At 34.1% G+C, this 11194-nt stretch overlaps 1 protein-coding gene across 1 annotated transcript; it reads right to left on the bottom strand.

The window, feature by feature from the left end:
• Positions 1–4011: 4011 nt before the first annotated feature.
• LOC115919968 lies at positions 4012–9942 on the bottom strand. The gene is made up of 5 exons (XM_030974739.1): positions 9908–9942; positions 8381–8434; positions 7051–7098; positions 6392–6531; positions 4012–5737 (listed from the first exon to the last, which is right to left on the bottom strand). The coding sequence occupies exons 3-5, from the start codon at positions 7079–7081 to the stop codon at positions 5360–5362; spliced, it is 549 nt and encodes a 182-aa protein (XP_030830599.1). The 5' UTR covers positions 7082–7098; positions 8381–8434; positions 9908–9942; the 3' UTR covers positions 4012–5359.
• Between the last annotated feature and the right edge of the window lie 1252 nt (positions 9943–11194).

Below are 11194 nucleotides of genomic sequence, written 5' to 3'. Positions count from 1 at the left end.
TCTTCCTCTTCTTTCTTTCCTTTTATCTTCTCTTTCCCTTTCCCTTTCCCTTCTCTCTCTCTCTCTCTGATTTATTTTTTTGGCGGGGGGGGGGGGGAGGGGGGCAAGAGTCCTTCGCCCTTCCCCCGTTTTCCTCTTTTCTTCTTCTTCCTCTTCTTTCTTTCCTTTTATCTTCTCTTTCCCTTTCCCGCCTTTCCCTTCTCTCTCTCTCTCCGATTTATTTTTTGGCGGGGAGGGGGGAGTGAGGAGGAGGCAAGAGCCCTTCGCCCCCCCCCCCCCCGTTTCCCTCTTTTCTTCTTATTATTCTTTCTTTCCTTTTATCTTCTCTTTCCCTTTACCTTTTTTCCTTCTCTCTGTCTCCCCCAGCTAGGGCTGGTTTTGTTTACGAAGCGCCCGTCAGGAGAGTACACAATAGAGTACACGATAAAATTGATGATATCGTGAACTTTATATCGTGAACTTTTCACGATAAAATTCACGATATCGTCAATTTCATCGTGAAAAGTTCACGATAAAGTTCACGATATCGTCAATTTCGTGAATTTCTTCGTGAAAAATATGCGATAAAATTGACGATATCGTGAATTTTATCGCATATTTTTCACGATTTAATCTATTCGCGATGTCCCTTCAGGGCCACCATAGAGAGGGTCTATGTGGTGAAAATGATTATTTTCGAAACTTCCAAGGGTATGATGAACATTACAACGAACTTCTGTAGGAAAGAGAGAGAGAGAGAGAGCGGTATATGGATAGACATATTTATTGTATTTCTTTCATGTTTATCTGAACGATTGTGTGGTCATTCATTTTCAAATTGCTTTCTTTCTGATCGGAATGCATTTCACGGACATAATAATTGGAAAAAATGATAAGACTTCATGTATTCCGTAGCATATTGAAATTGTTTGTTATAAATGTATATCAAAATGACTGATCAGTCGAAGCTGAGACTAGATTGAGACGGTTGCGGAGGAGGGTTTACGGGTACGTCAAACCATAGGTTACTCACTCTGCAAGGAGATTATAACTCTATTGATTTGTGCGATACAATCCTGAACGGTACTTGCTCTCACACAAACGCACACAGATGCTGGAACCATTGAGCTCTAAAAGAGACCGTGGACCTTAGCCATGCGAATGCAGTGGCTTTCCCGCTGTGGAGCGGGGTCAGCACGGTGTCGAAATTGCTGTTGTCCATGCGGCTTGCGCCGAGGCGGGGCGAAAGCCCATTTTCAATATCGATTATACCATGAACCATTTACAACAGTAGATGGCGCTAGTATACAACAACATGAGCTGGTTTAAATACAGGCAGCTTGGAACTAATAATTGATTTATTAATTACTGTTTAATTCACTACAAAAAAAAAAAGTATTTCAGCGGGGGAGATTGGTCAAAGATATTCCTATAGCATCTTGTTATAACATCAAAGAGTTTCAGATGAATTAAATATTTTTACCAAAACTTTGTAATACCTTTAACAATAAAATTGTGTAACGTCCGAAACACCTTTCTTGTGATTACAAAAAATTAATGGATTTGAAAGACCTGATTTGTGTTTTGACTTGTGTTAAGATTTATAATAACTTATTTCATAATGATTTATTCACTCTAGATACCTTAAAATATGGATTATTATCATTTTATTGGTATTTTTTGTTTCGGACGTTACATTTGTTTACAACTGTTACAACTGTTAACGGAAAATTGGTTTTAACTATAAAATAGTATTGTAGTAATGTATTGCAAATTTCTTTGTTTTGGTGGGTAGCTGCCATGAAATGTTAACAAAATGTTATGATAGATATATCCTGCTGTTCATATATTTTCTGCTACTTCAACTTGAAAATTGTTTCGGACGTTTATTGTTTACGGAAAATGAGACGACTTTTTCAAATTTTGAGTATATTTCTAATTTAAGCGTTACTACAATGAAATTATATTTTCTTTAAATATAATCACTTGGAGCAACTAATAAACTAATAAACGAACTAAACTAATTTAGATTACTGTTAAGTTTCTTTAAGATCCACTCATGCTCATTAATCATCAATAGACATATTGTTTGTGGCTATATATTTTTTTCAGCTCCGACCAAAATGGCAAGTCAATTTTGTTACGAAATTCCGTAAACAATTTGCTGTTCAGGGATACCTCATGCGCATAAAGCAACGATGACATTTTTTTGTTTAGCTATGGGAGGTTAACCTAGGTCCATGCTACAAGAAAAAGTTGTAACTGATTTCTAATTCTTTATCTTTGTAAAGTTTCAGGCTCTCAAAGGGCCATTTAGCTATTTGGTCATAGTTTTTAAAAAAACAGTGCCTTACCCGGTAAAACATTTGGGCAATATACGTTATGTTAAATTTCCTGAGGCCAAAACATTTACCACTGATATTTGCATTTTGGCTGTTCGACCTGCAACTTCTAATACAATCTTTATCCAATGTCTGGGTATAGGTTTTCCTTGCATCATATTGGGTAAACTTTAAGATTTACTCACTGGTATTTTTGACCAACTATTACTTGTCCATCAGACTGTACCCAACTTGATGACATGGAATGTTAATATTGGGCAGCATTTTAACCCAATAGTAGCAAGTACTGTTGGTACAAATTTATATGCCCAATTATAATGTAAAGATAATCGGAACAAACTGGTCAAGCTCTCTTTAGCTAAATTGGTTAAAAATAACCTTAACATTTATTAATATTTAGCCAACCAGTGGTTGCCCAACTGAATTTACCGTGTGTATACAAATATGTGTTTAATATACGAACATAACTACAAGAATATTTCAAATAGTGCTTTAAGTTTGTTGTACATTCAGATGCGGTATCAGGTTTAATGTTTGTAAAAAGTCCGTATCTTTTAATCAGCTAATTTTAGATAATACATTTTTAATCTGCCACTATTACCTATTGATTATTCAACACCTTTACAAATAATATTTATATCCTGGTGTTGATGAGTGTGAATTATGCAAACGTCTATAGTATTTACTTTTCCATTTAAACAGAACTCCTCCAAAGGACATCAAAGGTGTCAACTTTTCTACACCTTCCCCTGTTTTGTAACACCTGTTCAATCTTACAGAGATTGGATGAAATTGGTATCTTATAAAATGGATCATTTCAATTAAGAATTAAAAAAAACTTTCTTTCTGGCTAGAGTCACACAAAAAAATGCTGAACATCTTTCTACAGAAGATATTGAATTTTTGCTTATCATAGGTATTTAATGATAATTCGGTACTAAAGTGCAAGACATACGCCTTACAAGGAGAGAAATTGTAGATACTAGATGCCGATGAACAGCATAGATCAATTTTAGTGATAAATAATAAATTGAATTGTTTGTTGTCTCTATAGGTTTTCATCCTTGTTGCATTTAGTTGCAAACAGTAATACACGTACATGCATGCTCGTACCCAACCTTCAACCAATTCTCAAATGAGCCAAATGTCAACGACAACCTAATATTATCTACTTCTCAGAGCCTATAATTCAACAAAGGTTCTTGTAGAAAATACTAACCACAAGACAGGACGAAATTGTTGGAGTTCAAATTAGGGTAATATTTTTTAAGTTTGTTGCTGTTGTGATGTAATTATTTGTCTATCAAAATATGCAAAGATACAAACAATAATAAGCTTATGTTATGTTTCACTCAATCATTGAGTTATTAATGTAAATATGTATTGAAATTATGGAAATAAAAATGAGAAGAAAAAAAAGACATTTAATTATTAAACAAGCGATAAATGAAGCCCAAAATACGACAACATGTTTATTTGAATTTTTTATTTCATCCAGTAATTTTCTCTTGATATTTAACAGGGTAATCAAATATAAACATGTATATCATTTTTTTTAAAACATATTAGTATGACTCATAGAGGAAAGATGGCGCATGAAGGAACTTGTGATTATTGTGATTGAATTTTTTAAACAAAATTAAATTAAATTATAGTGAAAAGGAAAAAATAGAAAGACGATGGAAGGGAGAGAGAGAGAGAAAATAGACAGAGAAGAGGATAATGAAGAGTACCGCATAAGTTTCATGCAGCTGAACTGCATGCATGACGGCACGTATAACACAATTTGGCATTAGAATGCCAAGGTACTTGATGTTTTATGAACATCCCTACTACCTTTCATCACCTTAACCAATTACTAATACATTTAAATTGTAGTGAACTGATATTGTTCGAATGATAAAGAAATTCGTTTTACGTATCGACAAATCCTGAAATAAAGTTTGATTTAGATTATTTTACTTTTTTCAATTTTAATCCAAAGAACAGTGGTAAAGGCTTGTGTGATATAAGTTCATGTATATCGTTCCATACCTCAAGTCCTTTTTTACATAGATAATTTTTTTTTCTTCATACAATTTAAAAACAAATGAGTAATAACTAACAAATGTCAGTAAATCATGAATCAGTAATTTAACTTATCATTTACTACTTCTCAAACAAATAGCCAAACAGCAACAAGAAAGTGAAATATAAAATTCGAATTTACCTGAAATATATTCATTCGACCGTCTTACAACATCTATTCTACAATGATTGCGTTAATCCCCACGACATGATGACAACTTTTCGGGATAATTGTATTTATATCAAACACAAATCAAAACATGCTTCTTAGATTTGTGTTTCAATATCGAGATGATATGGTCCAATGCTACCTCTAATACAATATCCCAACTTCAATCGACGCAATCATTCTAAGATAATATCAGGACCACTCCTGATTATATTTGTGAATAAGTAATAAAAACCATTGTTCTGTACATTTTTGTTAAACTGTAATCTTAGTAACGAGTGTTTGGCTGCGACACAATTTCACACTTCCCCCTTTTCAATATATATGCCTTTCAATGATAATTCTTCACAAATTATCATTTAAAATGAAAACTCAAAGACGATGGAAAAGTAAAAAGAAAAGGTCCTAATATATATACATATGCATGTAAACATAGTCCTACACATATGTTTAAACAATTATCATCATGTAAGCTGCTACAAAATGTTTACGTGAAAATAAAAAGAAACGTGTTCCTTTAAATAAAAGGAAATAGATAAGATGGTAAATGAATGTATAAAAAGACCAACTGGCCGAAATCTGTTTTGAAAACTGTTTTATTTTAATTTGAAATTACTGTTATTACTTCCATTCCAATTAATTGGTTCTAAAGGCGGTTATTCAGTTTTGTTTTGGTTTGGTTCGGCTTTTTCTCTCCATAAAACAACATATTTATACATACAAATGACAAGACAAATATATTTTTTACAAAGATATATACAGGTCCAGAATAAATGGTTGTCAATAATAGACAAGCATACATTCACATTGTCAGAATAAGGTATCCTTCTTCATCCTGCAAAGTTCTACAGCTGATGCCAGTGAGCTCGTCTTCTTCATGCAATAATGTAACATTTTCTTTCAAATTGGTCGGGGGATTCGGGAGAACATAGCCAAAATCGTCAATGTCAGTGTCCCAAATGTGTCTTTCATTGCTGTCATTACTGCTTGAAGGAATGGTCTCGTAGATTATTGTATCACGATCGGTTTTCGACGCGTTTTCACCTAATTGTCCTACCGTATCATGCGGATGAGTCCTTGTCAGAGCTGGTGACATGGCGCCGCCTATAGGTGACGTTACCGACACGTTTTCTTCATCGTGGGGACTGCGACCTCTCATGTCCAAGTATGTGTGGATTATCTGGAAAGAAATTGGTTTTCAAATTATTTGTTATTTTCAAACTGGTAATTGATATGGCATGAGGGTAATATAACAACCTTGCCCAAAACATAGGCCTACCAACAAAAGTGTGGCAGGAATAATTAAATCAATAAGAGTTGGTCATGGATACGAAATGAAAAAACTGAACCGTCCTAAGAAATGAAAGAAACGAATAATTTTATAGACATACAATACCATCCTAAAACTCTCTTTACTGGCTCCCTGCTTAACAGCGTACAATGTACAAAATACATATCGCGCACAATATGACCTGGCTCCAGAGTATATTTCGTCTCTTCTAACACCCTATTCCATATGTCCTTCTGGCTTAATTTATCTAAAAATATCAGGGATTTGCATCAGCAGTCCCATCTATACGGGAATAAAATACCCTTTTCTCTTCAAACTTTCAGAGCCATACTTAGGACCCACCTTAAGCTTGCTGTTTACAATAACGTTTGCCATGTTTTTGTTATATACTTTAATCGATTAATATTGGAACTTTTAATAGATTTTTTTTTGCAGGCGCCTTGAGCATATCTACAAATGGTTCCCCGGTATTTCCATATGTCATTCCTTCTCTAAAAAATAATGATTTTGGGGTTCCTTTGTTGCCTTAGGACCCTAACCTACCTGTGAATCACTCCCAAGTTTGCTTGAAAAGTGCTTCCAAATCTGAGGGATGATCCAGCAAATCGTCACGGCAAGAAGAACCAGAAATAAGACCGCTGTCGATCCGATCAGTATTGGTAATAAGATGTAGGTACAATCATCTGGGATTGATACAACAATTGTAATTGAACAACAACAAAAAAAAACAATTTAATAATGCATTAGGATAGAAAATAAGCAATTTCAATAAAATGCGCCCTAAGCACGTGTCACTATGTAAAACCAGTAAGATCATTGCAATAATTTAAAATGCATTTACGGTATGTATAATTTTATTTTGAAGTATGTGTATATTTTTTGTGTAAATAATTAATAATGAGAGATAAAGGATCGATAGGTTAAAAACAAACAATGGCGAGAATATCTATAAAGTAAGAATCATAGATCAATATATATCATATATCAAGCAATATGGCCAAAACTTGAAAAATCTTCCTACGATAATTCAATTCACACGCGCTGGGGATCCAACTATATTTATATCCATATAAAATGAAGGGAACTGTAAGACCTATTTATGATAATAAATAGCCATGTTTTTTGTTCTTTGAATATCTACATTAGAATTATGAAGCCATTAATGAAATTATTTAATCTTTTCGTAATATTCAGATAGTTACCATTTCCTTCGTTGTTATATCCGTCGGTCATAATTGTTGTTTCATGATCTGTTAAGTAAATGTAATATTGTTTAACGAGGCTAAATGTGATTTTATCGATTCGTGCACCAAGGGAAAATTCATGAATCAGGAGCCAGATGAATAACTTATTAAATGAAGTTGAGATTTGAAGCTTAAAATATTTCTTCTGAGCAAGTTACAGCACATAATTGAAAGTTAATTCTCCCTTATATAATTTGGTTAATATATTTATACAAATTTACAAACAAATTTGATTTTAATGCATGAACAATTTCTGGGTCCATATCACACGCTCCCTTTTTGGGGCTTTTTATTCAAAGGGGCTTTGTTGAAAATACTGGTGAAGGACACGCATCCTTGTGTGAGGAAGCAAATTGATAGGGTGTCAGACAATAAGAGCATTTACTGGTGATGAAATAGATAATTATTCATTATTCGTCTTTACCACTGCTGGAATCGATGTTCTAATCATACATGAAATGGTCAATAAATAGTGATGATGATTCGCAGAAAGCGGAAGGTCAACAGAGAAGAGGAAAATATATGAACCATCTACTCAAACCCACTGACACACACACACGCACGCGCACACACACACACACACACACACGCACATACACACACACGCGTGTTTATATATATATATATATATTCATATACCAACTAGTTAAATTAACAGGAATACAGTTTATTTAACCCTACATGGTACATTAACCGGACATCATAAAAACTGGTATATTAACCCTAACCCTGACCCTGACCCTAACCCTAACCCTTAATTTAAAAAAAATATTACTAATTAAACTAATGACTAATGATTAAACCAATTGTTTCTTGGGGGAGGGGCCTTTAGGTTTCCCCTGCTTGCAATAGTACGTAGAGAGCAGCACTTCTTTCGTTCAATCGTTAACAGGACACATTTTCACAACATATATCCGTCTTATAATGTTGTAAGGTAAACATATATATATATATCGTCATAAGAAAGTGAAATGAATAAGTTGTGTTGGTCATTGTTCAAAATGGGCTTGATTGATGAAGAGGACAGTTGTCATTGATTGATTACTTTTGGTTTCATTGAGTAATGTTTAAAAAAATTCAAGAGACCTTGAGAGCTTTTTTTTCTTTAACTTTCACTTTCTCCTTATCACGCTTATTGTTTATATTTACTTTAACTGTCTACTCTCAAGTTTAAATTTAATCCTATTCATATCATCAGATGGAGGATACAAAATAATTTTAGTCGATTGGCAGCTCGCCAAACTATATGACAATAACAGAAAAATATGAGAATCATTGTAATATTTACCGTTGAAGGACTGGGTGGAAATCTCTGCAAAAAAGGTCGAAGTGGAAGCATAGTCTTGAATAAAAATAAAGAAAGGGAAACATTTATTTATATCAGACGGTTATTTCATATAAGTTTAATTCAGTAAAATACGTTTCTTTTTCAGCGATAGGGGAGGGGAAACCATAAGGCGTAGTTCATTTTTAACTTATTTGCGGAATAAAACAATCTGACGTAGTTAACTCAAGATCAATTCTATATTCAGTGAGTGAACGCTTTCGCACATTTTGTGAACATTCGTAGCATTTTTAATTCAGAACTGCATGCTAATTAATACATTCCCTCCATGTTTTTTAAATGAGCAAGAACAAAATCACTTTTAAAGTCCAATCAAGAATGTTAAAGAATAGTGAATAGACACCAGGAAACTCTGTGAAGAATCACTTGGCTTGAGAAAGTCCACAGGGACGGACGAACGCCTACTCAATGTTAAGGTTGGTAGAATGTTATGAACTTTCTTCAACAACAAACACTTGTGATTTAAAAAGAAATGTATCATTCGCGTTTCTATGTCTTGAGACAAAAAATAATGAATAGTCTTTATGTAGGAGAGGGACCGACTGTACTTGCTGCGAAGTTAAATACAGACGCTGTTTTTCTCTTCTTCAAACTCCTACTTAGGAATTATAATGGGCCTCTTATCCTTGCCACATACACGCCTAACAACAATTTGGTCTCTCATTGGGCAGGATTTACAGTTAAAAAACAAGAATTCACCCTTGGCGGAATAATGGAAGCACGAAAGAAAAGAAATTGTACCGCAATTCGACTAAGTTGAAGCCTTCAAGTTCATGTCTGCTGAGTGGGCTCAACGAGCTGGAGCTCTAGTGCTTACGAAATTGCAGGGTTTCGTTTTCGTTCTTTTTTTTTATCGTTTAGCTATTGACAGATATATATATATATATATATATATATATATATATATATAATACGTTTGAAATTGACAGCACTCTTAAACACGAGGTCGAGATGCCGTGTCAACAGAAAAAGAAAAAGTATTTAAAATTGTTTCGGTTTCACACGAAGCTAAAAGGCTGCTAAATACTGTTCTTCGACTGAACAATATTTTGAAACAAGGAAGTGAAAGTCCGGTTGAAAACCCCATTGCTTCGAATATTTTGTAATATGTATAGCTAATATCAGGATTATGTTTAAACGAATTAGAACATACTTGTAAAGCCGACGTGAGGCTACAGATAAACGAACCAGAAAATCTCAAACTACCAATTCAAACGAGAATTAGAAGAAGACCATCATTGACTATGGTTGCTTTAGACATGATATGCCTCGTAAAATATACATAATTACATTTTTGGAATGTGTTGATATCATTAACAGTTCCTTTCAATATGCAGCTGTTTCTCTTCGTTTCGAGGTCATAATTTGAATCAAAGCAGTGCTAAAATTATTCAAAGGCATCTATAAGCACAAAATTGATTATAACGTGCAATAAAAAGTAAACGATAAAAGTGTATCAATAGTTGTTACCTTCCTGTATTTCCGTAGTACGATAACTATGCGTTGATCCTACAGTTAAAAAAAAATATTAGGTGATAAACTTTAACTATATAAATACAAATATATAAATATATTTATAATATACGCACACACACACACACACACACACATACACACAAACATATATATGGACATGAATTGAATAGTGAATGATGAAATGTTGCTATATAAAGGAGTAATTTTGTCATATGAGTTTATTAACATGAATTCCCGGTATTGATTCTTTTATTTTACCTTCAATTATTTCACACGTAGAGAGTGAATCGCTCCACACAGGATTCAATGGTGATGACCCCGGCACACACTGCAGGATTCCATTGCCTTTCATAATGTATCCATCCGTACATGTAAGATGAACGATAGAACCAAACCACGTGATCTTAGAATCCCAAGATCCACCAGTCGTGTCGTTTAGCTCCTCGCAGAAACATATAAAAGCTATAAAAGAGAGGTATGATATCTGAATATTGTGAGAAATTCCTCGGAGGAAGGGTGCTATTAAATGGAATATATTTTGTGAACTTTTTCACATTTCAAATGAACGATGATTATGGCATTTTGCTATAATAACAAGTCTTGGCTGTCGTTCTTTTATTTTACCTTCAATCATTTCGCACGTAGAGAGTGAGTCGTTCCATATGGGATAATATGGTGTAAATCCCGGCACACATTGCAGGGTTCCCTTACCGTTCAGACTGTATCCATGCACACAAGTAAGTTGAACGATAGAACCAAACTACGTGATCGCCGAATCCCATAAACCACTAGGGTAGGTGTAGGGAATTAGAGACCGCAGAGAATTGGAGACCACCAAGCTTGAACACATCACTGTTTGTCCTTGTTGGCTTCAATATGCTCGTCTTCGACATTTTATTTCGGAATCCTATCTGAAGATGGTATATAATTCAATTATTCTTCCACTTTTCGATTATGCAGATATTGTTTATGATTCGGCGAGCAAGAAACACACTGACCGCCTCCAAAAATTACAAAACAGAGCCGGTCGTATCATTTTGAAAATTAATCCTTATAACCATGTTTCAAATAACGATATTCATGTTAAATTAGGGTGGAAATCTCTCCATTCAAGACGTAAATTGCATTTAAATATAATGGTCTATAAATCCCTGAACAATTTGGCTCCTCCTTATTTAGAAGAGTCTTTCAAATACTGTAACTATCCATATTCTCTACGATCACAAGGAAATATTAAACTCCCCAAACCAAAAAGTGAATGCTGCCGTAAAATGTTTGTGT

The sequence above is a fragment of the Strongylocentrotus purpuratus genome, unplaced genomic scaffold (genome assembly GCF_000002235.5).
Source record: "Strongylocentrotus purpuratus isolate Spur 01 unplaced genomic scaffold, Spur_5.0 spur5_scaffold_7, whole genome shotgun sequence".
In the NCBI taxonomy this organism is placed as follows: Eukaryota; Metazoa; Echinodermata; class Echinoidea; order Camarodonta; family Strongylocentrotidae; genus Strongylocentrotus; species Strongylocentrotus purpuratus.
This window is presented reverse-complemented; position numbering and strand designations above follow the sequence as displayed.

Excerpts from the sequence above, each read along its gene's own strand:
- LOC115919968 (XM_030974739.1), bottom strand. The coding sequence starts at position 7,081 with ATGACCGACGGATATAACAACGAAGGAAATG. Across the intron at positions 6,532-7,050 it reads ATATAACAACGAAGGAAATG|ATGATTGTACCTACATCTTA; the intron begins GTAACTATCTGA and ends TATCAATCCCAG. Across the intron at positions 5,738-6,391 it reads AACTTGGGAGTGATTCACAG|ATAATCCACACATACTTGGA; the intron begins GTAGGTTAGGGT and ends ATTTCTTTCCAG.